Source organism: Dasypus novemcinctus, chromosome X (assembly GCF_030445035.2).
Source record: "Dasypus novemcinctus isolate mDasNov1 chromosome X, mDasNov1.1.hap2, whole genome shotgun sequence".
Classification (NCBI taxonomy): Eukaryota; Metazoa; Chordata; class Mammalia; order Cingulata; family Dasypodidae; genus Dasypus; species Dasypus novemcinctus.
In genome coordinates, this window is record NC_080704.1 from 93,638,953 (window position 1) to 93,666,832 (window position 27,880).

At 38.5% G+C, this 27,880-nt stretch overlaps 1 protein-coding gene across 6 annotated transcripts in view; it reads right to left on the minus strand.

Annotated features, from left to right (window-relative positions):
* The window catches only part of RPS6KA6 (ribosomal protein S6 kinase A6), a 342,192-nt gene that overhangs the window by 237,746 nt on the left and 76,566 nt on the right, over positions 1-27,880 (minus strand). For 4 of the 6 annotated variants that reach the window (XM_071213112.1, XM_058291821.2, XM_004465509.3 and 1 more), the window contains exon 2: positions 87-203. The exons of the other annotated variants lie outside the window; for them this stretch is intronic. In XM_071213112.1, the coding sequence (XP_071069213.1) occupies positions 87-203 (117 nt within the window). The remainder of the gene's footprint in view (positions 1-86; positions 204-27,880) is intronic. 6 annotated transcript variants of the gene reach the window in all.

The window sequence follows — 27,880 nt, forward strand, 5'->3', positions numbered from 1 at the left end:
GTCATAATTTATAAGATTTCTATGTACACATACAATTTGTTGCCAAATTTGTAGAAGGGAAACCAATGAGGAAAAACATTCATTACCTTTCCAAATGATCCCTGACCAAGAACTTTGAGCAACTCAAACTGTGCAGGATCTGCTTTATCATATCCTTCCTTAACATGATGAGTAATAGGGATTTCTTTAACAGCTCCTTCATCCTGTTAAAAGAAATCCAAACAATACTCAAATACAGTTGCAAAATCTTAGGATCAGTTCCATGTAGAAAGAACAGTCTATCCTACAGACTAAGTTCCTCCTAGTACCAGAAATCAAATAATACTCAACTCCCTTAAACTAGTACCCAGATAGTTTTATGGGCTATTCGTTTACCTGCTTTCTCACACATGCAGATACACCTCCAACATCTTGCCTGTGATGTAATTTATGGAAAAAGAAACATGTATTTTTTTTTAATCCAGCCTGCCCTTCCAACTACATTGCAACAGAAGAATAGTGTTAACAACTAAGAGTCTCAAGAACCATGCTGGAGTATGACTTATGAGGTGGATGCAGAGAAAGCAAAGCAATAGATAAAACCATCCAAAAATTATGAGTCATGACAAAAATATGAAACTCAAGAGTACCTTTAACTAGTATTTCACCAGACTTTTAAGTAATCAGTGATAAATATTTAAATATCTAACTAGCCATATCAATGAAAAAGAAACTGGCATAGGCAAAATATGCAGAGCCCAAAGAAATGTTTCTAGGTCATGGCCTCCTTTTTTTGAAATTTTGTGTACAACTAATATGCCATGTATTCTACCACAGGATTCCACTCAACTGGGATGACTACTCTCAAGTGAGTTGGAATTTTAGTCTCTAGAGAAGCACAGTAGCTAGAATGAACTGAAACCTCAGATGCATTTCATATCACAAAATACCAAATCTGGGAGGGTTATCTTGTCCAACCCTCTGACAGTATAGAGGAGAAAACTGAGACCACAGAGTTTAAGTTCACATGACTAGTTAATCACAATATCTAGAAGTCTTGAGCGGTTTCTATTATACCATATTAATTTTGGTCTGGAGGGCAAAAGTGTTCTTAAATTATCTATTAATTTAATTTAAACATACAACAAATCTACCCTTCAATTAATTAACTGATGACTGTGGCCAAAGTGGAGAACAGTGGAGTGCAAATAAGCCAGGCTTCATGGCAGCAAAAATAATGAAATAACATAGCTGATCAGGCAATCACTTTCTCAAAAGAGGTATCTACAAGGTGGAATTTTAGATTTGCGTATTAGGAGCTGTTGGGAGCAGTCAATACGAGTATACGCTGAGTTCAGCAATGCCAGCAGCGTGGCCGCCAGAGCGGAGCCCACTTCCTTATTCTTCCTCCCCACTCCTTTGTTCTCCGTTCTGCCACTGCCCAGGCTGATAAGGCAGTACACAGGTGCAAGGCGTGAAACTGAAGTCTGCCCTCCACCCTAGCAACAGCAGCTACCAATCCCTAGCCCCTAACCCCTCACCCACCACCCCTTCCCTCCCCAAGAGTATAAATGCTTTGTTCTCGCAATAAAATTTTGCAGCTTGATCCTCACCCTGTCTCGCTGTCATTCCTGGCGTCTCCTGTCTCACCATTCTCCTCCACACAACCACCAGCCCCCGTCCCATGCCCCGCTGGCCGGGGCAATTACACTAATGACAAGGAGCCACTACAAAGTCAATTAGAAATGAAGAATAATCAGCTCTGTATGTTTGTCCATGGGTGTTTCTTATATACCAAAATAGTATTTCACTAGACACTTTTATGTATTCAGTGATTTATAAATATTTAAATTTGCTATGGGAGTGAGTTTCCACATTTGCAAGGTGCTTTTTAAAATTAAGTCAAGGGAGGAGAACCAGCAAGATAGCAGCAGAGTAAAGAGCTCCTAGAGTCATCTCCTGCTACAGGGAAGTTAGCAAACACCCAGAGCTCTCTGGAGCTAGCTGAAGCACCTATTTGGGGGCTCCAGGAGACCAGAAGAGCATCCCGCAATGTCCTTGGGGGAGTGGAAGGAGGAGACATTCCATCTGCAGAGAAGACTCACAAGTAGAGTGCTCCACGCCACGAAGGCCTGTGCCCATTCTCCACTGGAGGCACAAGTCGCCTCGGAAGCTGTACCATGGCTGGAATTGAAAGCTCCACTTCCCCAAAACAGAAAAGGAAGAGATGGTTGGGCACCAATTTCAGCTATGATGAGGAAATTCAGTGAGCTACAGTACGATTCTGAGAACAGCTAAGGTTTGAACCTGTCCAGGTCAGAAAGAGGCTGGGAGCTGCCATCCTAACTCCGCACCTGACACGAGGGAAAGCAGGGTGGACTGAAAATCCCAGTGCTGGTGGGGACTGGCTTCTTCCCATCCAGATAATATTGCAGGCCCAGCCTAGGCTTCATTGCCACCTCCAGCAGGGAAGAAGCTGCGGGGACCTGCTCCAGCCTCTCTGGGAAATTACCGGCCAAGCCATGGAGGCCGGTGATTATCCTACTCTGGCAGCACTAGCCGCCCCAGGAGATGCTCTGTGATGGGAACTAGAAGCTCCATTTCCCAGAAACAGGCAAAGAGGAGATGGCTGGCTGCCTATTTGGGATACTGATTAGGAGACTTGGCTGGCTAAGAGATAACCCAGTGAACAGCTGGGGTGAGAAGCAGCCCAAATCAAAAAGAGGCCAGTAGCCACCATTCTCACTCCACCCCCAGCCTGAGGCGAAGCCAGTCTGATAGAAACTCTCATTGTCAGCAGAAACCAGTTTCTTTCAATGCGGATCAGCCTGGAATCCTAGCCTAGGCTTCAGCCCGGCCTCTGGCATGAAGGAGGCTGTGGAGCCTTGCACCAGCCTATACAGGTAAGTACAGGGAACTTTGCTGACATAGACTGAAAATCAGAAGTCTATTAGGGCAACTGTGGTCATCTTGGACCCACACTGCACAGACTGCTGCCCACACCTGCAGCTCCACCCCTGCCCCAGGCAGGGGAGAAAGGGATGTGAAGCTATATCAGTCTCTCTGGGCAACTACAGTCTAGGCCTGCACATGGATTATTCCACATAGCTGCGACTCTGTCCCTATCCCCTGGCAAAGGAGAAAGTTGGAAGAAGCTTCATTGATCCCTGGTGCAATGAGGGCAGCTTGAGCCTCCATAGCTTATGGCACCAACTATATGCTTGGCTCCTGCTGCATAACCAGCAAGGGAGAAATGATACTGAAGCCCTAAACTAAAGAAAAAAACTGCACCCAGAAAAAATACTCTAGAAAGCCAGATGCCAAGACACTAACAAAAAATTAGAATCCACATCAAGAAACAGGAAGCTATAGCCCAGTTAAAGGAAAAAGATAAGCCTTCAAATGACATAAAGGAGTTGTGACAACTAATTATAGATGTTCAAACAAATTTCCTTAATAAATTCAATGAGATGGCTAAAGAGATGAAGGATATTAAGAAGACATTGGATAAGCACAAAGAAGCATTTGAAAGCATACATAGAAAAATAGCAGATTTTATGGGAATGAAAGGTGCAATCAATGAAATTTTAAAAACATTGGAATAATATAATGGCAGATTTGAGGAGGCAGAAGAAAGGATTGGTGAGCTGGAAGAAATGACCTCTGAAAGTGAACATACAAAAGAACAGATGAAGAAAAGGCTGGAAAAATTTGAACAAGGTCTCAGGGAACTGAATGACAGCAAAAGGTAGGCAAACATACATGTCATGGGTGTCCCAGAAGGAGAAGAGAAGGGGAAAGGGGCAGAAGGAATATGTAAAGAAATAATGGTAGAAAATTTCCCAACCTTACTGAAGGACATAGATATCCATGTCCAAGAAGCACAATGTACTCCCATGCGAAAAAATCCAAATAGACCAAATCCAGGACACATACTCATCAGAATGTCAAAGGCCAAAGACAAAGAGCGAATTCTGAGAGAAGCAAGAGAAAAGCAATTCATAACATATAAGGGATGTCCAGTAAGAGTAAATGCTGATTTCTCACCAGAAACCATGAAGGCAAGAAGACAGTGGTCTGTTATATTTAAGATACTACAAGAGAAAAACTTCCAGCCAAGAATCTTATATCCAGCAAGACTGTTTTTCAAAAATGAGGGTGAAATTAGAATATTCACAGATAAACAGAAACTGAGAGAATTTCTAAGCAAGAGACCAAAATTTCAGGAAATACTAAAGGGTGTGCTAGAGCCTACAAAGAAAAGACAGGAGAGAGGGGCCTGGGAAGAGAGTCAAGAAATGAAAATTATATCAAAAAAAGTAACTAAAATTGTCAAAAGAGTGGTGAAAACAAAATATGACAGATAAAACTCAAATAGTCAGGAATAAACTTAACCAAAGATGTAAAGCACTTGTATTCAGAAAACTGCAACTCAGTGTTAAAACAAATCAAAAAAGCCCTAAATAACTGGAAGAACATTCCATGCGCATGGATTGGAAGACTAAATATCATTAAGATGTCAATTCTACTCAAATTGATATATAGATTCAACACAATACTGATAAATATTCCACCAGCATTAAAGAAAAAATTGAAAACACGATCATTAAATTGATTTGGAAAGGTAAGGAGTTCTGGATAGCCAGAAACAACATAAAAAGGAAAAGTGAACCCTCATCTCCAAACTTTAAATCATAATACCTAATGTAAGGGGGAAATGGAAAGGAGAAATGAGTTTATATGGCTATAAGTCTCTAAAAAAGAGTCTGGAGATTGTCATAAGGATTGCCCTTATGCACACCTGAGCAGAGTCTCAGAGATAGATAAAGTAGATACAACCCCAGGTATTCGTTCTTTTGAGGGCTAAAGAGACCCACGGGTTCTATGGTCATGGCAGATGGGGTTCACTGCCATGTCAGTTGGCCCTTCTTTGGAGCCAGTGTTTCTGCGTAATGGAACTGGACTCAGATGGGATCTCTTTTCACAAGACTTTCATGCTACTTTAAGGGAATTGTAGTTGGTGTTGGGGTTTAAGATATATTTAGGGGATTTGAATCTCTGGACTGACAATATGATAGCCATGCCCTGAACCTCAACAGACTTCAACTCCTACACTCTGATTTATTGGACTTACCCCACTCAGCTAACACGGAGTTGAAGAATGTCAACCACCACACCATGGAGCCTAGAGTGCCTACAACTGAAAGCAGGAGGATTGCATCCAGTATCCATGAGGAATCTGAGCCTCCTCTTGACATAGATGTGCAATGGACACAACCAATCCAATGTCCACAGAGAAAATGTGGCATTGGTGTGGGAAGGGTGGCCATGGTGGCTGCTGGGTGCGGGGAATGGGAGGAAGAGATCAGATGGGGAGGCGTTTTTGGGACTTGGAGTTGTTCTGGGTGGTGCTTCACAGACAATTACGGGACATTGTAGATCCCCCCAGGGCCCACTGGATGGAACGTGGAAGAGTGTGGGCTATGATGTGGACCATTAACTATGAGGTGCAGCGATGCCCAGAGATGTACTTACCAAATGCAATTGATGTGTCATGATCATGGGAGAGAGTGTTGCTGTGGGGGCAGTGGGGGGTGGGGGCGGTGGGGTTGAACGGGACTTCATATTTTTTGAATGTAATATTTTTTAAAAAATGATTAAAAAAATGTAATTTAGAGAGACAGAAAGCTACAGAAAGCTACAGAAGCAAGCTAGATGGAAGCAAAAAAACCCAGAAGAGAAGGGAGAGCCCAGCAGACACTGCCATGTGTCTTGCCATGTGACAGAGGAGCATGGAATTGTTAGCAGCCAGTTTTCAAGGAGAAAGTCTCAATGACGATGCCCTGATTTGGACATTTTCCTCAGTCTTGAAGCAGTAAGCTTGTAAGTTAGTAAATCCCCAATGCAAAATTCACCCCATTTCTGGTATATTGTTTTTGGCAGTCTAGCAGAATAAAACATGTACTAAACTGAAAGCATAAGTGGATAGCAGGTGGATGCAAAGTGCTACTTTACAAATCACATTAAGTTGTTAAGAACAAAAATAAAAGGTATCTCTTTAAATTAAAAAAAAAATCATAATACCTACCTAAAGTGGTAAAAACATCATGGTACTGGCCTAAAGACAGATACTATAGACCAATGGAAACAAATTTATGGTTCAGAAACAGATCCCCACAGGTATGGTCAAGTGAGTTTTGACTAGCCTGTCAAACACACATGGCTCGGGCAGAACAATCCATTCAACAAATGGTGCTGAAAGAATTGGACATCCATAGCTGAAAGAAGGAAAGAGGACCCCTATCTCACATCTTACCAAAAAAGTAACTCAAAATGGATCAAAAAACTAAAAATAAAAGAACCATAAAACTTCCAGAAGAAATTACTTGAAAATATTTTCAAGATCTAGTGGTAGGTGGTGGATTCTTAAAGGAGGTAAGAGAAGGACTGAGTGGACTACTAATGTTTAATGTATGTAGAAGTTTTAATTAGATTTACTGTAAAATTTCAGAAATGTATAGAGTGGATGGTAACACACAGTAACAGCTAGTTTATAAAATGGTGATGTAACTTAAAATGGTAGTCTACTTATGTAAATGCTAACTGACAGAATATTTGAGACTAATCTTGGAATTGGATAGCACAGTAAACCAAGAGGTGGGTGAGAATTGTGGTTGATGGTGCAGATACATGAGTGTCCTTTGTTAACTAGAACAAATGTATATCACTACTGCAAGGTGTTGTGAATGTGGAGAAGCATGGGAAAAATACAGCTGGAGTGACCTCCAGTCCAGGACTGTGGTTAGTAGTAATAATATAATATTCTTGCATCTATGCAAAAGATGTGCTGTGTTGATAATGTGGCAGTACGGAAAATGTGAGCCAAATGTACACTATGGACATGGCAATAATCAGATGATATTATTTTATCTGTAGCAAATGAGACACTACATTGTGGTGTGTTGATATGGAGGGGTGTTGTTTGGGAATTTTGCACATGTGCATGATTGTTTTATAAGTTTACAACTTCTGTCAAAAAATATATATATTTAAAAAATAATAATAGAATAGGTTGGGGGAAAAACACACCAAATATAAGAATTATGATTAGTAGTAAGATTTTGACAGTGTTCTTTCATAGTTTGTAACAAATGTCTCATGACAATGCAAAGTGTTAGTGGAGGGCTGATGTATGGGACCCCTGTATGATGTTATGCATGTTTGCTTTGTAAGTTCACAAGTTTTACTATACACTTAATTGTTTATGTATGTTCATATATAAATAATATAAAAATAATAATAATTGGATTGGTTAGGAGAAAAATACTTTGTTTATTAGTAATATTTTGACAATGCTCTTTAATCATTACTTAAAAAGGTTTAGAAACAATGCAAGTTATTGGTGGTAGGGTGAAATGCTATATATGTTTGTTTGATGTTATATATGTTTGTTTTGTAAGTTCACAACTATTACACATTTATTGTTAAAAATTAAAATATATATTTAAAAAATTAAGTCAAGGACCTCTATTAATATGAATACACATGGCTTGTAGCTTAGGTTGTGGGATATATAGTAAATTATTTTATTTCTGTATGTACATTTACAATATAAAATATGTATACCAAAAGCAACAATTCTTATTAATTCTATAAATAAGCGCCTATTCTTATTAATACTATAGTTAACTGAGTTTTCACCAACCATTATGAGTGACTATGTTCTGGTCTTCAGAACATAGAATTTAACAAAAATAAACTTTCTGGAAGTTTTCTCCACAGGAAAGAACACTTGAGGAAGAGCCAATAGTCTTTTATTTAAAGATTTATTTATCCTCCCCCTGTTGTCTGCTCTGTGTGTCCACTCACTGTGTGTTCTTCTGTGTCTGCTTGTCTTCTCTTTAGGTGGCACCAGGACCCGATCCTGGGACTTCTGGGAGTGGGAGAGAGGTGCTCAATCTCTTGCACCACCTCAGCTCCCTGATCTGCAGCATCTATTGTCTCTCCTCTGTATCTCTTTTTTTTTTTCCTCTTTGAACATTTATTGAGCTATAATAATGCGATAGGTGTCACACATAACTTTAGACACAGTACCTGCCCAGTGGGCTTACAATCTAATCTAAGGACATGAATCATTTTGTAATGTTGCCATGAGTTTGCTGTTTATGAAAATGAGGTATTACCTGCACTGGTTGGTACAGGAAGAGTCTACGGAATCACTGACTTCTTTTGTCTTTATTTTTTTTTAATGTTACATTAAAAAAAATATGAGGACTCCATATATCCCCCACCCCCCTCACCCTACTCCTCCCATAAAAATAACCTCCTTCATCATCATGGGACATTCATTGCACTTGGTGAATACATCTCTGAGCACTGCTGCACCACATCGTCAATGGTCCACATTATAGTTTACACTCTTCCCCAGTCCACCCAGTAGGCCATGGGAGGACATATCCAGTAACTGTCCCTGCAGTACCACCCAGGACAACTCCCAAGTCCTGAAAATGCCCCCACATCACATTTTTTCTTCCCACGCCCTACCCTCAGCAGCTACCATGGCCACTTTCTCACATCAATGCTACATTTACTTCCATTACTAATCAAAATAGTTCCAGAATAGAATATCAGTAAGTCTACTCTAATCTAAACTCTAGTCCTCCATTCTGTGGACCCTGGAATGGTGGGTTTGGTGGCGTCACCTTTGTAAACACTTGTACACATTACAGAACCACCAAATTTGCGGAAACACCAACCATATTTTGAGAAAGTAATATGAGCAATCATGCCTACTTGCATAGAAAAACCTGCATAAAAAGTCAATGATTCTGATATAGAGGTGGAGTGGATTCCAACTTTTGGCAACAGTGAATACCTGGGATAGGTGCAGGACATTATATATCCTGCCATAACCCACTGAACGGAATGGGGAAGAGTGTAAACTACAATCCATGTGGTGTAGCAGTTTCAATATGTATTCACCAAATGTAATGAATGTGCCACACTGATTAAAGAGGCTGTTGATGTGGGAGGAGTGGGGGGGTCAATAGTAGGGTATGTGAGAACCTCATATTTTTTAATTTAACATTTTGTGTGATCTTGTATCTTAGGAAAAAAAAACAGTAAAAAAATTGGCTAAAAAAAAAAGCCATGAAAGAAGCTCTTTGTATCGCTTCTGATGCCCTTCCCAGGGCACTATGGAGACACTAAGGAGCCAATTTATGCTCCCTTAATGGTTCATGGCACTGTTTCAGCTGAGATGACTGATTGGGAAAGTCCATTCTAGGGTGCCCTTCCTCCCAAAAATTGCATTCTATGAAAAAACAGCTTGAGACAACAAAAGGAATGAAAGAAACTATAGAGGGGGTCAGTATGGGACAAATGCCTGCTGGTTTCAAACACCTATAAAAGGGAGGTCTGTCTTCTGGAAAAGAGGGGACAAACGAGCTCTCATAAATAGGGGAACTCCAAAACAACTAACAAGTAAAAGCTGAGACAAGACACAGGCCCATAAAGACAGGGATTACCCTGCATACTGCATCTGATCAAGTTTCCTATCCCAGGGAGTTCAGGTAAATCGGGCTTTCCCAACACATTCGTTGAGAAATCTGGGATGGCAGCTGAAGTGTTCCCTGAAAACTGTCCGTTGTGTGGCAGCATTCCCAAGTCCCATGTTCCCCAGATGTGTGGTCCCCAGGTCTGTGTCCCCTAAGCCCCTGTAGCCTATGTTCCACAGACCCACATACCCCGAGTCACCAATATCCCAGACTTCCCTTTCCGGAATCCAGCATTCCCTGAGGTCTGATTACCCATGCCCTCTGGATTTGAACTGACCCTGTGAGTGGGAGGGATTTGGTGGGAGGTGCAGAAGGGTCAAACAAGCGCAGGTTCAATTTTCTGGTCCCCTCCCTTTAATTTTATTGTTTTGTTTTGTTTTTTTTTGAGTTTGAAAGAGCATGCCAGCTGGCTTGGGGAAAGCCTGGGAAAAAAGGAGAGGCGAATCTGCTGAGAAAGTCCAATTTACATAAATGACTTGGGATAGGCAACTTGGTCTGGGAGAAGGTGGAGTCAGAAAATCAACAAGCCCTCCTACAGCACACCTAAGGGAGTGGGACTGTAAGACATGCTTTCCAAACTTCCAAAAGCATATTTGGGGTTCCTGGTGAGGTGTGGGTGCTGTCTCTCTGGAAATTAAGAGTCATTGTTTTCTGCGCTGAGCTGGTTCAACAAGAATCCACTTGAATCTCCTACTGGACTTCTCATGCAGCTATCCTGCTGCCCTGGGAGAGAGGGAAACGAGGAAGGGAGAAAGGGGGAACATCAGCCTCCTAAGCATTTTATTTAACTGCAAAGAGGATTCCTTGCTTGAAACATTTCTGGGCTTTTTTGTTGGTTGGTTTTCTTGTTTTTCCTTCCTCTTATCTCCCCATGGCCCTGTTTCATTTTGTTCTTTTTTCTTTTTTTTTTCTTGCTCCCCCACCCTTTGTCCCTTTTTTTTCAATTTCTTTCTCTTTTTTTAAATCAGGTGCTACAGGAAGCACTTCACATTTCATGGATTTCCTCATCCTTAATTTCTTCTTTTCTGTGTGCATTGATTTTGGCTACCAACATTATCCCTTTCCTCTACATCTTTTGATCCTCCATCATTTATTGTTTCTCTTACATTCTACTTCTCTGTTTGTCTGCCAATTTTTTTCTCTGACTTTTTATTTCTAATACATTTCTTCTGTTTTTTTAATTTACTCTTTAAATTATTGTCCTTTCTTTACTCTTTCCCTCTCTCCTGACCCCAAGAATAGACAAATAAGCCAAGTAACTGATTAAGCCTATGAAGACAAAATGATGGCCAGACAGCAACAAAAAACTGCAATCCAAATCAATAATCAGGAAAACATGGCCCAATCCAATAACAAAATAAAAACCAGGAAGAGGACCAGAACATCAAACAAGTAATTAAAACTCTCAAAACATATATTAGGGACCAACTTGATGACGTGAAGGAAGAGTTTAAGAATATAAAGAAAGCCTTGCAGAAGAAATTGCAATCATACACAAAAAGATAACGGATATGATGGTGATAAACAGCACAATTCAAGAAATCAAAAATATACTCTTGGCAAATAACAGCAGATTCAAAAAGACAGAGGAAATAATTACTGATGTGGAACACATAACATCTGAAATCAAACAGATAAAAGAGATAGATAAAAAGAAAAAATCCAGCAGGGACTTAGGGACCTGAATGATAATGCAAAATGCACAAACATTTGCATTATAGGCATCTCAGAATGAGAAGAGAAGGAAAGGGGACAAAAAGGGTGTTGGAGGAAATAATGGCTGTAAACTTCCCAAACCTATTGAGGGAGATGTATGTACATGTCCAGGAAGCACAATGCACCCCAAACAGTATAAATCCTAACAACCTACCCCAAGACAAATACTTGTCAAATTACTAAATGCTCAAGACAAAGCAGCAAGAAAAAAGAGAAGCATCACATACAAAGGAGGTTCCATAAGATTAAATTGGGATTTCTCATCTAAAACAATGAAGGCAAAAAGGCAGTGGTATGATATAGTCAAGGTACTAAAAGGAAAAAAAAATTTCCATCCAGGAATACTCTATCCAGCTAAGCTAGCATTCAAAGATGATGGAGAGTTCAAAATATTGACAGATAAACAGAAACTAAGAGAGTATGCCAACAAGAATCCTGCCATTCAAGAGACACTAAGGGAGTTCTGCAGGAAGAAAGAGTTGGAGGAGAGTGTAACATCAATTAAAAAGACAAAAAGGGAAAGAAAATCAAACAAAATATGACCATCACAAATCCAAAGAAAACATGGCTAATATAAGTAATTCCTTGAAAGTAATAACACTGAATGTCAATGGATTAAACTCACCTGTAAAGAGACTCAGACTGGAAGACTGGATAAGGAAATATGACCCATCTATATGCTGTCTACAAGAAACACATCTCAGACCCAGGGATTCAAGGAAGTTGAAAGGGAATGAATGGAAAACAATCTTACAAGCAAACAATAACCAAAAAAAGGGCAGGAGTAGCTATATTAATACCAGACAAAATAGACTTTAAATGCAAAACAATTGTGAGAGACAAAGTTGGACCCTACATATTAGTGAAAGGGATAATCTTTAAAGAAGAAAGAAAAAAACATAAACTTTTATGCTCATAACAAGGGTGCCTCCAAATACATGAGGCAAAAACCGGACAAACTTAGTGAAGGAACTGATACCTCTACAATTATAGTGGGGGAATTTTATATACCACTATCAACTTTGGACAGAACATCTCAAAAGAGAATCACTAAAGAAACAAAATATTTGAACAGTATATTAGAGGAGCTGGATCTAATAGACATATACAGATCATTACACCCGAATACAGCAGGATATACATTTTTCTCAAGTGCACATGGATCATTCTCCAAGATAGACCATACGCTGGGCCACAGAGAAATCTAGAGGAATTGGACAAATTCCTAGAACCACATCAGCAGCCTATATTGACGAAAGAAGAAATTGATGATATCAACATACCAACCACAAGTAAAGAGATAAATCAGTCATTAAAAACCTCCCAACTAAGAAGAGCCCTGGGCCAGATGGCTTCAAAGGTGAATTCTACCAAACATTACTGAAAGACCTAATATCAATCTTGCTTAAACTCTTCCAAAAATCAAAAGAGAAGGAACACTGCCTAACTCATTCTATGATGCCAAAATTACCCTAATACCAAAGCCAAACAAAGACACCAAAAGAAAGTAAAATTACAGGAAATCTCTCTAATGAACCTAGATGTGAAAATCCTCAACAAAGTACTTGCCAATCGTATTCAACAACATATTAAATGAATTATACACTATGATCAAGTGGGATTCATTCCGGGTATGCAAGGATGGTTCAACATAAGAAAATCAATTAATGTAATACACCACATAAACAGATTGAATGAAAAAAATCACATGATCATATCTATAGATGCAGAAAATGCATTTGACAAAATACAGCACATTTTCTTGATAGCAACACTGCAAAAGATCGGAATAGAAGGAAAATTTCTGAACATGATAAAGAGTATATATGAAAAACCCACAGCTAACATCATTTACAAATGTGAAATTCTAAAATCTTTCCCTGTAAGATCAGGAACAAGACAGGGATGCCCACTGTCACCCCTTCTATTCAACAGTGTGTTAGAAGTACTGATCTAGCACTGAGGCAAGAACCAGACATAAAAGCTATCCAAATTAGAAAGGAAGAAGTCAAAATTTCACTATTTGTAAATGACACGATCTTATATCTAGAAAATCATGAGAAGTCTAAAACAAAGCTTCTAGAATTTATAAATGAGGTCAGTAAAGTTGCAGGTTACAAGATCAGTGCGCAAAACTCAGTAGCATTTCTGTACGCCAATAATGAGCAATCTGAGGAGGAAATCATCAACAAATACCATTTACAATAGTAAATTAAAAAAATCAAATAACTAGGAATAAATTTAACTAAAGAAGTAAAAAACTTATACACAGAAAATTACACAACACTGTTCAAGGAAATCAAAGAAGACATAAATAAATGGAACAATGTTCCCTTTTCATGGATAGGAATAATAAATATTAGTAAGATGTCTATCCTACCAACACTGTTCTACAGATTCAACACAATACCAATAAAAATCAACACAACATTCTTTAATAAACTAGAAAAACTATGAAATTTATTTGGAAAGGAAAGAGGCCCGAACAGCAAAAAACATAATGGGGAAAAAAAAAAAAAGAAATTGGAGGAATCACACTACCTGACTTAAAACATACTACAAAGCTACAGTATTGAAAACAGCATGGTATAGGCACAAGGATAGACATACTGACCAATGGAACCAAAGTGAGAGTTTTGATGTACTTCCTCATATATACAATCATCTGTTATTCTACAAGACCACCAAGCCCACTCAACTGGGAGAGAATGGCCTCTTCAACAAATGGTGCCTGGTGAACTTCATATCCATATGTAAAAGAATGAAAGGGGATTACCATTACCGACTCACACCTTATAGAAATACCAATTCAAGATGGATAAAATATCTAACTATAAGAGCAAAGACAATAAAGACCTTGGACAGCAATGTGGGTAAGCATCAACAGGACCTGGTAATAGGAAATGGCTTCATGAACTTTACACCAAAAGCATGAGCAGCAAAAGTACAAATAGATAAATGGGACTTACTCAAAATTAAAGCTTTTTGCATATCAAAGGAGTTTGTCAAGAAAGTGAAAAGAGAGCCTTCCCAATGGGAGAAAATATTTGGTAAGCATATATCTGATAGGAGATTAATATCCTGCATATAAAAAGAACTCATATATTTTGAAAATAAAAAGACAAACAACCCATTTTATAAATGGGAAAAAGATTTGAACACCTTTCTGAAGATATACAAAAGGGTAAAAATAAATGAAAAAATGCTCAAAATCACTAGCTATTAAGGAAATGCAGATCAAAACAATGAGATACCATCTTACTCCCATTAAGACTGACAGCTATCAAAAAAGCAGAAGACTACAATTGTTGGAGAGGATGTGGAGGAATGGGAACACTCATCCACTGCTGGTGGGAATGCACAAGGATCCAGTCATTCTGGAGGACACCTTGACGGTCTCTCAAAAAACTAGCTACAGCTGTGCCATATGACCCAGCAATTCCACTGCTGGGTATATACCCAATAGAACTGAAAACAAGGACACAAACTGATATATGCACACCAATGTTCATAGCAGCAATATTCACTATTGCCAAAAGTTGGAATGAACCCAACTGCCCATCAACAGATGAATGGAAAAATAAAATGTGGTATATACATACAATGGAATACTACTCAGCTATAAGAATGAATATAGTACAAACACATGTCATAACATGGATGAATCTTAACATCTTTGAGTAAAGCAACCCAGGCATTGAAGGACAAATACTACATGACCTCTCTGATATGAAGTAAGTAAACCAAGCTGTCTCAGAGAGCTAAAGATTTGGTGATAGGCTTAAAGGATGTTGGGGGAGAGGAAGGTTGCAAGCTGACACCTACATGGGTGAAATGTATGATAATCTGCAGGTAAGTATTTGTACAGGGAAGGGATAAAATGGGGGGCATAAGGAAACCTTTGGTTAGGGCTTTGCAGGCTTGACAAGGGCTAAAAATTGGAGGATTGGTCAGATGGCCCAGGAAATTTTGGGGAAATTGGGCGGAACATTTTTTCACAGGATATTGTCAGATATATGTTTGAAACTATAATGTTGAGAAAACTCTTTAGAAAGCATAAGGAAGGTTACCTGTTTAAGACACTTAAGGGGGGCATCTGACACAGGGCAAGCTTCTAGGAGTGTGTGAATGCTCATTTTGTCATAGTGGGTTATATCACTGGGCAGAGACCCATATAATGAGAGTGAAGGTATACCCAAATCCTGGGGAGGACTGATGTTCTCAAATAGAGGGAATTTTATCTGTTGAGAGAATTGGGTGCTCCCAATGGGCTAGGGCAATCGAGTATGTTAAGTCCTCAATACTGTTGCAACTATCTGTGAACATGGTCCTTCAAGTAATGAAGATTGTCATTGCAGTCTCTGAGTGGAGGGGTAGAGAGGGATTGAACAGATGGAATCAGTGTAACTGTGGTACATTGGAAGTGTTCCAAAAGATCATGCAATGATGGATATAGGACATGTTAAATTACACCAAAAATGTATATAAGTCTATAGGATAAATGTAAAACATAATGTGAAACATTCGAAAATTGTAGTCTAAAATATAAACCATAATGTAAATAAAAATGCCTCCATGTCTGAAAGCTATGTTTCAATATCTGTACATCAGCTGCAGCAAATATAATAGGAACATGTAAAAAGATCATTGCTGGGGAAGTGACAAAGGGTTTGATGCTGGATATGTGGGAGTACCCTATATTGTATATATGAATTACTGTGATATAAAACTTTTGTGAAGACAAACTTAATAATTAGAGGGAAAAAAAGAAAGGATGTAGCACTGAGGAAGAAATAAAATTACCTTGCTGCTATACATACAGGGCAACACCTATTGCAGTGATGAAAGGCATAACGTGAAAAACAAAGGTTTTTCATTTTTGATACCCCAATTTATTTTTACTTTATTTAATTTTTCTAAATAAGTATGTATTCTATATCCAACCTTTAAATCCATCACTATATTGTGGGAGTGCGAGCCACCGTTGCTAAGCCAACCCGGCAACAGGCGTGTGCACAGCCTGAAGCCGCAGTTCAGGGTGGCTGGAACGGGCGACCACGCCCTCAGCAGTTCAGGGTGGCTGGAACGGGCGACCACGCCCTCAGCCTGGTACGGGCGAAGCGCCCTCAGCCTACCTGGGCAAGATACATCAATAACGGTCGCCTCCCACTATCTCCCGCCTAGCCTAACATCTGGTCGGCTCTCACTTCCCCTTTCCCCTCCCCCATTCCTAACCTCTCCGCCTGCCCTCTGCCTAGCAACTGCTTACAACCACCTATCAGGAAGCAGTACCCGCCTGCACCTATCAAATCTCTCCATGCAGTCCCCAACCAATCCCCGTCCCTATAGATAGCAGAGCTAACCTGATATCTGCCCCCGCCCCTAGTAACTGCTTATGGCAACCAACCACAAGTTGCCTTTAGCTTAAGCCAATCAGAACCCTCTACGCCACCCTACGCCCTATAAAAGTGTGTACCCTTCTGGAATAAACCAGACTTGTGCCATCAGCCTGTCTCCGCGACTCCTTCCTGGGTCGTGCGCCCTCCACGCCTTGGAGCCCCCGAGGGAAGCCTCAGCGGCCGTACGAGGCTTTCTTCCCCACGCCAGGGACCCCTCTCGTCCCACAACAGGACCCCACTCGTCCCTTAACAGGGACCCCGCTCGTCCCACAACGGGACCCCACTCGTCCCACAAGAGGGACCCCGCTCGTCCCATAACAGGGACCCCGTTTCGTCCCTCACTATATTCCATTTTATTATTAATGAAATTTAGCAATATATTAGGTTTCAATTTTGAAGAAGTTTTGGACCACAAAGAAGGTCAACTATGGCAGGGGAGGAACACAGGTGTGGGGTGTTACTGATGGGGGGCACATTGTTGGGAGGGAGTTCTCCAGGGCATGTATATAGGGTTCATAAAAATGTCTTGATATTTTCATAGTAGTTACAGTTAAAAACCACAACTGAGGGAGTGCTAAGTTCCTCGCCAGGGGAGCTCTACCACATTCCTCAATGGAACAGCCACAATACCCCAAGCGCAATGGCAAAGACCAATAAAGACGGCTGGTTCAACAATGAGACCTTGATACTGATAAAGACGCTTATGAGCCTGTGCACCTGAAATAGGAACTAGGCCTAGGCTGCAGGGTGCCTAAGAGTTACCTCCTGAGAGCATCCATGTTGCTCAAATGTGGCCACTCCCTAAGCCAAACTCAACATCCAAATGCATTTCTGTACCCCCAGTGCAGGACATGAATCCCAGGGATGAGCCTCCCTGGTGCTGAGGGATTACTAACAAACACCAGATGATGATGTAACTAGAAATAGACCTTGAATAAAAGGTTCAACTGAGACCAGCAGAACATCTCAGCCTACATGTAATATCAGGTGCTAAAAACTGCTTTTTGACCTTGAATAAAAGGGGGAAATGGAAAGGACAAATAAGTTTATATGGCTATGAGTCTCCAAAAAAGAGTCAGGCGGTCATCAGTGGGATTGTGCTTATGCACACCTCAGCAGGGTTCCAGAGACAGCCAAAATAGATACAACCTCAGATTCTGGTTCTCCTGAGAGCTACAGAGACCCACATGTTCTGTGGTCATGGCATTTGACTCTGGAATTTAGTGCCATGTCAAGTGAGCCTAGTTTGGACTTTGTGTTCCTGAGTGTCAGGGAGTTGGACTCAGATGTGATCTTTCTACACATGCCTCTTCTCTCACTTTCACTGGACCTGTGGTTGGCACTGGGGTTGTTATATACTCAGGAGACCTGAATCACTGAACTGTCCATGTGACAGCCAGGCCCTGAGACTCAGCTGACTTGCAACTCCTACCCTTGTTTATTGGACTTACCCCAGCTAGTTAACACAGAGGTGAAGGTCAACCACCACTCTAGGGAGCCAAGAGTGTCTACAACTGCAAGTAGGAGAATTACATCCATCATCCATGTGGAATCTAAGCCCCCTCTCGATATAGATGGGGAGTGGACATAACCATCCCATGGTCCACAGGATGGAGGAATAGAGTATGGATTAGAGCGGACTTACTGATATTCTACTATGGAAATATTGTGATTAGTAATGGAAGAAATTGTAGCATTGATGTGGAGAAAGTGGCCACAGTAGCTGCTGAGGTTAGGGCGAGGGAAGAAGAGATATGATGTGGGGGCATTTTCAGGACTTGGAGTTGTCCTGGGTGGTACTGCAGGGACAGATGCTGGACATTTTATGTCCTGCATGGCCCACTGGGTGGACTGGGGAAGAGAGTAAACTACAACATAAACCACCCATGTGGTGCAGCAGTGCTCCAAAATGTATTCACCAAATGCAGTGAATGTTCCAGGATGATGAAAGAGGTTGTCAATGTGGGAGGAGTGGGGTGAGGGGAGTGGGGGTTATGTGGGGACCTCTTATATTTTTGAATGTAACATTTAATAAAAATAAAGAGAAAATAAAGGATGTACGTTAATACATGGAAATGAATAGAAAAGGTGAAAGCACAATGCAATGTCTGTAACTAGCAGTATTATTATGTGGGTATGCAAGGTGTTTAAAGAGAAAATGTGGGATACCTATATTACTAAAAGGAAAGCTAAAACATATAATACTGAACTGTATTGTACAGTACAACAACATGAAATATGACTATTGGTAAAATTACATATATAATATTGTTTATCTTTGAAATTGAACAAATTTATGTTAACACTACAAGATGTTAATTTCAGACAAAAATGCTAAGTGAAAGAAATCAAAGTGCTACATATTGTATGATTCCATTTATATAAAATGTAAATGGAAATCAATTCATAAAGACGAAGTTAGATTTGTAGTTATGTTGGGCTAAGGAAGAACTACTAAGGGGTGTGGAGATTTTTCTTTTTGTAGTAATGAAATTGTTCTAATATTTTCTTGTGGTAATGAATACACAACATTGTGGTCATACTAAAAACCACTGATAAAACACTTTGGATATTGAGATAGAATATATCTCAATAAAACTGATTAATAATAAGTAATTGTGCAAGAATAGCCAGAAATAGCAGCTATGTACATCAGGGGAAGCATAGCGTGATTGAGGATTAAAGAATTTTCTAGTTTGTTTTTATTATTATTTTGAAATAATGAAAATGCTCTACTTATTATTGACGTGATGTATGCAAAACTATGTGATTACACCAGATTTATTGTAAAATTTGGAAGAATTATGTGATCAATATGTATCAATAAAGTTTAATAAAAAAGGAATGATATATGCAACAACATGTATTAAACTTGAAGACATAATACTGAGAGAAAGATGCCAGGCATAAAAGGAAAAATGTTGTATGATCTCACTGATTTGAAATAATTAGGTTAAGAAAACTCATAAAGGGAAGCAGACTTGGCCCAGTGGTTAGGGCATCCATCTACCACATGGGAGGTCTGTGGTTGAAACCCGGGGCCTCCTTGACCCGTGTGGAGCTGGCCCATGCACAGTGCTGATGCGCGCAAGGAGTGCCGTGCCACACAGGGGTGTCCCCCACGTAGGGGAGGCCCACGTGCAAAGAGTGTGCCCCATAAGGAGAACCACCCAGCATGAAAGAAAGTGCATCCTGCCCAAGAATGGCACCGCACACACAGATAGCTGACATAACAAGATGATGCAACAAAAAGAAACACAGATTCCAGGTGTCGCTGACAACAACAGAAGCGGACAAAGTAGAACATGCTGCAAATAGACACAGAAAACAGACAACTGGGGCGGGAGGGGGGAAAGGGAGAGAAATAAATAAATAAATCTTTAAAAAACAAAACAAAACTTATAAAGTCAGAGTCTAGAATATAGTTTACCAGGGGATGGGTTGGGAAAGGGAACAGGAAGTAAAGACTTAAAAAATGTATAGCATTCTTATGTGCAATGATAGAAATGCTTTGGAAATGTATGGTGGTGATGGTAAGCATAGTACTGTCAATGTAATTAAAAGCACTCAAATATTTACCTAAATATGATTAAAAAGGGAAATGTTAGATTGTATACATGACAACAGAATAAACGTACTAAAAAAAGAAAACAATCCAGGCAGTCAATGCAGCTCAAAGTTTGACTGCCAGCTTCCCACATACAAGGTTCTGGGTTCAAACTCTAGCCTCAGTACCAAAAAAAAATTTTTTTAAGTATGAAATAAAATTAAAATTAAAATTAAAAAAATAAAATAAATTCAGCTGGGAACCTTGACACCATCTATTTTATTAGAATCTATGTTACTATGTTATACATACAGTGTAAAGAGTGAACTGTATATTAAACGATGAACTATAGTTAATAGAATTATAAAAATGTGCTATCATTCATTATTAGAAATGTTTCTCACCAATGCAACTTGTTAGTAATAGAGTGGTATATGGGAATCCTGCATTTTATTCATGATTGTTATGTAAACCTATGACTTCTCTAATAAAGGAAAAAATACTTTCTCTGTGGTTACCCTGTGCTTTGTACTACACACCCTACATCTATTAACTAGTTTGAAAAGATATCAACTTAACTTCTATAGATCACATGTGCTTTGCTGCCATATTCTTTGGTTTCCCCTCTTTACACTGTTTTTCCCACATTACCGCTTTATAGTTTGTGTATCTGATATGAGGAAATGTGACTTTTTACTGTTCAATTGTATTTTGACTCATATAGGTATTATTTATTAAGGATACAGTAATATTGGGTTTTGCATTTACCCTTTCAGTTACCTTTACTGAAGATCTTCACTTCATCCCAATACTCCAAGCCACTGTCTCCTGTCTTTTAATTTCAACCTGAAGAAGCCCCTTTCATAATTCTTGTAGGGCAGATCTTCTGTTGACAGAAGTCTGTTTCTCTTTATCTGTGAATATTTTTAAACTCTGATTTTTGAAGGACAGTTTTGCCAGATAAAGTATGCTGTGTTCACAGTCTTTCTCTTTCAGGATTTTAAATATATCACTGCCTTCTCTCATCCATGGTTTCCGAGGAGAAACAGTTCTACTTGGTATCTATCTTTTTTGTCTACTTGGGGGGCCCCGTTGTATGCAACACTCAGCAGTTTGTGTTCTGCCCTGGGTTTCTGCAGATGTGGGAATCTGTGCCTTGACATGCCTTTGGTTCTAACTCAATGCTATAAGTGGCTCTGTGGTCTGCATCCATGGCAGGATGGACCAAAAGTGACAGGTACAGGATGTAAAATATCCTACCACATTTTGTTTTTTTTTTTTCTTTCTTTTTGATTCAGCATTTGTGGAGTCTTCCTGTGTCTACTGTACTCCAGATATACAAGCAAACATGAGATTTGTCCTTTTATTGTTGATTCTGAGAGGAAACTTTTCGAGGGATGTCTTATGTCACCAGATTGATCACATCACCTCACCCATATAGTTGTTTTAAATTCATTTTAAAGAAATTTTAGATTATATGAATGTTTCATAAAACACTTAGGGGATTCCTTTATGCCCCACTCCCTCCCCCTCCCATACTTTCCCACATTAACAACATTCTTCATTAGGGTGGTACATTTGCTAAAATTGATGAACACATATCAAAGCATTGCCACTAACTGTGGATTATAGTTTACATTATAGTGTACACTGTCCCACATAATTTGGTTAAGTTATGACAGAATATATAATGACCTGTATCTGTCATTGCAACATTAATGCAGGACAATTCCAGTGTCCCAAAAATGTCCCCATGTTACACCTATTTTTCCCTTTTCCTCCCCTCAGAAACTCAGGTGGTCACTGCCTGCACAGCAATTATAAAAATCCTTCCTTTGCTAGAAAAATAATAAGGCTATAGTAGAATAATAGTAAGTCTACTTTAGTCCATTGTTCATTCCCCAATCTAGAGGATTTGGGGATGGTGATGACCACTCTGCCTCTTAATTGAGAAGGGACTTAGATCCCATGGGGCAGACGGATGGAACTCTCTTGTTTGCAGCTGCAGACTCTCTCTGTTCCTTGGTATGGTTGTTTTCCATCATCTCCTTGTTAGTTGTCCTGGGTTACTCCAATGAATTGGAGAGTAGGTGTTGCAACTCTGCTGAGATTTAGGGCCCAAAATGCACATGGATGGACCAAAGATTAAGTCTCTTGAATATACACCTTTCAAGTATAGTACTAAGTATAAGTCCAAATTCCCTAAACCTATATAGTTTTACTGACACAAAATTAGTATGATCACATACCAACAATACAATATTTTGAGTCCAGATAATTAAGACCCCAAAATAAATCAAATCCTTGGAATTGATTCTGGGTCCTTCATTCTCCAAAAATTTAGAACATCCCTACTAGGCAACTGGTGTCGACTGCATAAGGTAAATCATATTACCATCTAGTGCTTTATATTTTTACTATCTTTCCATTGAAAACTATTTCATTAATCATTTATATTACAATTACAATTCTCAATATTTCACAATTGCTCAATGCATATGTCTGTATTTATGTTGACTGCATAGACACACATATTTTGTTCTTCCTGTGGTGGGAGGAATGGTATTCCCTATTAATTTACTACATCTATAGTATGAGGTACACTTCCCAACTGATTTTTGTATTTTGTTATACTCTTTATCATTTATAAACTAGCAACATAAAATATTATTATGCCTCTTAAACCACGTGATCTATAATGAATCTATGGATGATTCTGATAGTTTACATTTAATTATACTCAAAATTGAAATATATAGTTTTTAATATAGAATAAATTGAAAAAGATAAAATGACAGCATTTTATCTCTTATCCTATTAATCAGAATTGAACGGGGTTTGATACCTGGCCACTATCTGCAGAGATAGTTGCTTTTTTACAGTGAACATTTCAAAGAAGAGGTCTGGATGAAATCCAATTTAAACTTCTTTGCTGGTTGCTATCTGGGAAAAGTCCACCTATGAACAAGTTATATGGGGGAAAATAATTCCAACATCCAGTCTGTTCTATCCCCAACTAAATAAAAAAGATAGCATTTCCTTATATTCCATTTCTTTCAAGCTACAGAATACATACCAGACCCGACAGGAAGCACCCTGGTACTTTAGAAAGGTGATGAGGGGAGGTCCGCGATTCAAACCCCGGGCCTCCTTGACCCGTGTGCAGCTGGCCCATGTGCAGTGCTGATGCACACAAGGAATGCCGTGCCACATAGGGGTGTCCCCCGTGTAGGGGAGCCCCACACGCAAGGAGTGCGCCCCATAAGGAGAGCCACCCAGTGCGAAAGAAAGTGCAGCCTGCCCAAGAATGGTGCCACACACAGGGAGAGCTTACACAACATGATGACACAACAAAAAGAAACACAGATTCCCAAGCATCTGACAACAACAGAAGCAGACAAAGAAGATGCAGCAAATAGACACAGAGAACAGACAACCGGGGTGGGGGGGAAGGGGAGAGAAATTAAAAAATAAATATTTAAAAATAATAATAATAATAAAAGAAAGGTGATGAAGTTTAAGTCTTGATTCTGCACCTTTCTACTCTTATGACCAAGTATAAACCACAATCTTTCCAGTTCTCAGATTAATCTATACAGTGAAACTATTAGAAAATATTATCTGAGGCTCCTCCAATTTAAGAAAAAGCAGTAGTTATATAAAATTTACCTATAGAATTGACAGTCATAAAATAACATAAATGGGGATGTCTACCGTCCTTGGACCCTCCTTAAAATATTAAGATCCTTTTATATAATACTAGATCTTTTGAAATGAGAGGTTAGTATATATATATAGGCCTTCCAAAGAATAGCCTAATACTTGCAGAGCCTTTAAAACTAGAATACTTTTGAAATAATTTACATGTAATTCTTTTCTAAAAGCCAGGAAATAGATTTTAAATGAACTTAGGTTATCTTTGTAGTTAAATATTTCCAAGTTAAATCACCCCGAAGTTGTAAGCAATCATATATAAATTCAGAGGATTTTGTATCTAATCAAATTAATTATAACAAGCAAATGAAACGTTCACCTCAATACACTTAAAATGGGTGAATTTTATGGTATGTAAATTATACCTCAATAATACTGTTAACATGAGGTGCAGCGGTGCTCAGAGATGTATTCACCAAGTGCAATGAATGTCTCATGATGATGGAGGAGGATGTTGTTATGGGGGGAGGAGTGGGGTGAGGGGGGTGGGGTATATGGGAACCTCATATTTTTTAAATATAACATTAAAAAATAAATAAAGACAAAAAAATAATACTGTTCACAAAAAAATCCTTAATGCTCAAGAATATCCTATAGGAAAGTATTTCCTATATTTTGACCTCTAATTAGTTTATTAATTATTGCATTTTCCTATTAACAACTTACCAGAATAAGTTCCTTTAATTGACACAAGCTTTCCTTCTTTCCCATCATCTTCTTCTTTATATGATAAAATGAAGCTTAATAAGTTAACAAGAGTACTTATATGGTAAGAATCTGTTTCTCCTTCTTCCATTGGCTCATACAACCTTTCTAAAATCTTTCACCTGAAAATTTTTTCAGAAACTAAGGTTTGGAAGTATTAAAACAAGAGTAATAACTAAGGAAAATATAACCAGGAGGGATTTTCCTTCCCAATCTAAATTCTATAGTTACTGAAATACAAAAAGATAACAGATACATATAAGTTAGTTGGAAAAAGGAACAATAGTAATATGGTTCCCAAATCATCCTTGGACATCATTAATTTCAGATCTTATGTTTCATTTCATACTGTTTAGAGCTTTACTATGATGTATGATGATATACTAAATATATGGCATATGTACTTTAAGACTGTCCTGGAAAGGACTGTGGGAAGAGGGCAGAATAGGAAGCTCCAGGAAACAGTCCCTCCACCAAAATAAGTACTTCATTGGCAGAAACTGCCTGAATCAACTATTTTCAAACTCCAGAGTCCAGTGGAACACTGCAGCATTCAGACAGGAATGGGAGGAAAAGGTTGGTAGATACCAGTGCTAAAATGCAAAAGCCTGAATAGTAATGATAAATCTCTGCTATTGGGCATACAATGCACAAAGATGTACTTTGTAACACATACCAAAAAAAATTGTACATAGGAGCAATATATGTGTAAGCCATTAAAGTTAAGATAATATCAAATCAAACAAATTGCTATAGATTTAGGATGGTAAATTTTAAACCAATGGTAACCACACAGGAAAAATATGACAAATATATTCAGAAAGAAATGAGAAGGGAGGCAAAATGGTACAATAAAAAATTTCAAATAAATATTAAGTAGGCATTAATGGAAGAATTAAGAGTGGAAAAATATGTAAGACAAAAAACAAAAAGCAAATGGCAGAAGAAAGTCCAGCATTAACAGCAGCTACATTAAATATAAATTGATAAAACTTTCCAGTCAAAAGGCACAGATTGGCAGAATGAATAAAAGGGCATGACCCAACTATATGCTATTTACAGGAGAGTCACTTTAAATGCAAAGACATAAGTAAGGTGAAAGTGGAAGGAAAAATATATACCATGCAAGTAGTAACCAAAGGAGAGCTGGGGTGGCTATATTACCAGAACTTAAAGTCAAAAATTTTTATGAAGGCCAAAGATGGTCATTACATACTGATAAAGGGGTCAATTCCAAAAGAACACATAATTATAAATATACATGCACTGGACAGCAGAGCCTCAAAATATACAGAGCTAATATTGACAAATAGGTAGTTCTAAATTAATAGTAGAGATTTCAATATATTACTTTCCAATAACAGATACAACATCTAGGCAGAAGATCAATAAAGAAATATAGGACTTGAAAGCTACTCTAAATCAACAGACATAATGTATATAGGGCACTTCAAAAGCAGCAGAATACACATTATTCTCTAGTGCACATGGATCATTCTTGACAATAAGCCATATGTTAGGTCACAGGACAAGTGTCAATAAAATAAAAATTACTGAAAGCATACCATGTATCTTCTCCAACCACAATGGAATAAAAACAGAAATCAGTAACAGAGAAATGAAAAATCCACAAATATGTGGAAATTTAAAAATGTACACTTAAACAGCCTATAGGTCAAAGAAGAAATCACAAGGGAAATTAGGAAATATCTTGTAGGTGTGTGAAAATGAAAACACAATATACCATAACTTATGGGATACAGCAAAGGCAGTGCTGTGAGGGAAATTTATAGCTCTAAATGCTTATATTTAACAAGAAGAAAGATATCAAAACAGAGATCAAAACCCACAACTAGAGGATCTAGTAAAAGAAGAGCAAACTAAACTTAAAGTGAGCAGAAGGAAGGAAGTAACAAGAATTACAGTGCAGATAAAAGAAATTGATAATGAAAAATAAAAGAATCAACAAAACCAAAAATTGATTCTGTGTAAACATCAATAAAACCGACAAACATTTAGCTAGACAGGGAAAAAAATGAGAGGAGACACGAATAAATAAATTCAAAAATGAGAGGGGAGACATTACTACTGACCCAAAGAAATTAAAAAATTAGCATAAGAGAATGCTAGGAACAACTTTATGCCAAAAATTTACACAATCCAGATGAAATGGACAAATTCCTAGAAACACACAAATTACCAACACTGACTTAAGAAGAAATAGAAGAGCCAAAAATCAATAAATAGTAAAGAAATTGAATCAGTAAGCAAAAATCTAAATAAATGCCCATGACCAAATGGCTTCACAGGTGAATTTTATCAAACATTCCAAGAAAATTAAGAACCCCACTGAAACAATTTAAAAAAAAAGAGGAAGGAACATCACTGTCTCACTAAAGTCAGATAATGAAAGATACAAGAAAAGTAAATTACAGACCAATCCCTTACGAATATGAAAAGCTAGAAAGGCACCATTTGTTCCCAATGAGATGGCAGGTTTTGCAGCAATTCTTGCATAGAGATTACACAAACTGAAGAGTAGGGGAAATACTATAATGTCCTTTTACCTTATCCACGTGTGTGTGACAGCCCAAGGCTTTGTTGTGGGACTATTGAATCTTGGTATGGGCTATATCAGGAATAATGGGCAAAACCTAAACTTTAGAAGAAGTGCTGTCTTGGTCTCTTTGGTGGACCCTGCTTTAGTCACCTCAAATTGAGTTTATATGCTTATGCTGAAAATAATTTGAGTAGGTTCAGATAATAACACGTTTTTCTGAATATTGGCTTCCTTTCCTTCAGGCTTGATTTGCCTGGAGAGCAAATTACTAGTGACTAGATCACTTACTTGCTCATTCAGAGGAGTCAAGTTAGCACAAAAGAAATATGTCACCCAAATTCTTGTCACAATAGCAAAAAATATCCACATTCTTAAAATCTTATGTTGAAATTAGTTTCAAAAAAGACAGCAGGTCAACCCTGTATTACTTCTGGTTGCTGAAGAATATCAATCTTTTGTTGTTATGTGAAAGCGCTATTTTCCCCAATTAATTTAATTTTTTTTCTACCTACTTTGTGGATTGGACTAGCATTTTGATTTCTATGACTCTTAACATTGTCAGAAAAGTACATGGAATATAACAAAGTCATGCTTCCCACAACTGAAAACATGTGTTTAAACCAAACCTAAAAACGTGGTAACAGAGTTGCTTAGTAGTATTTATTTTAGAATCACACTTATAAATAAAAATGAGAATAAATTA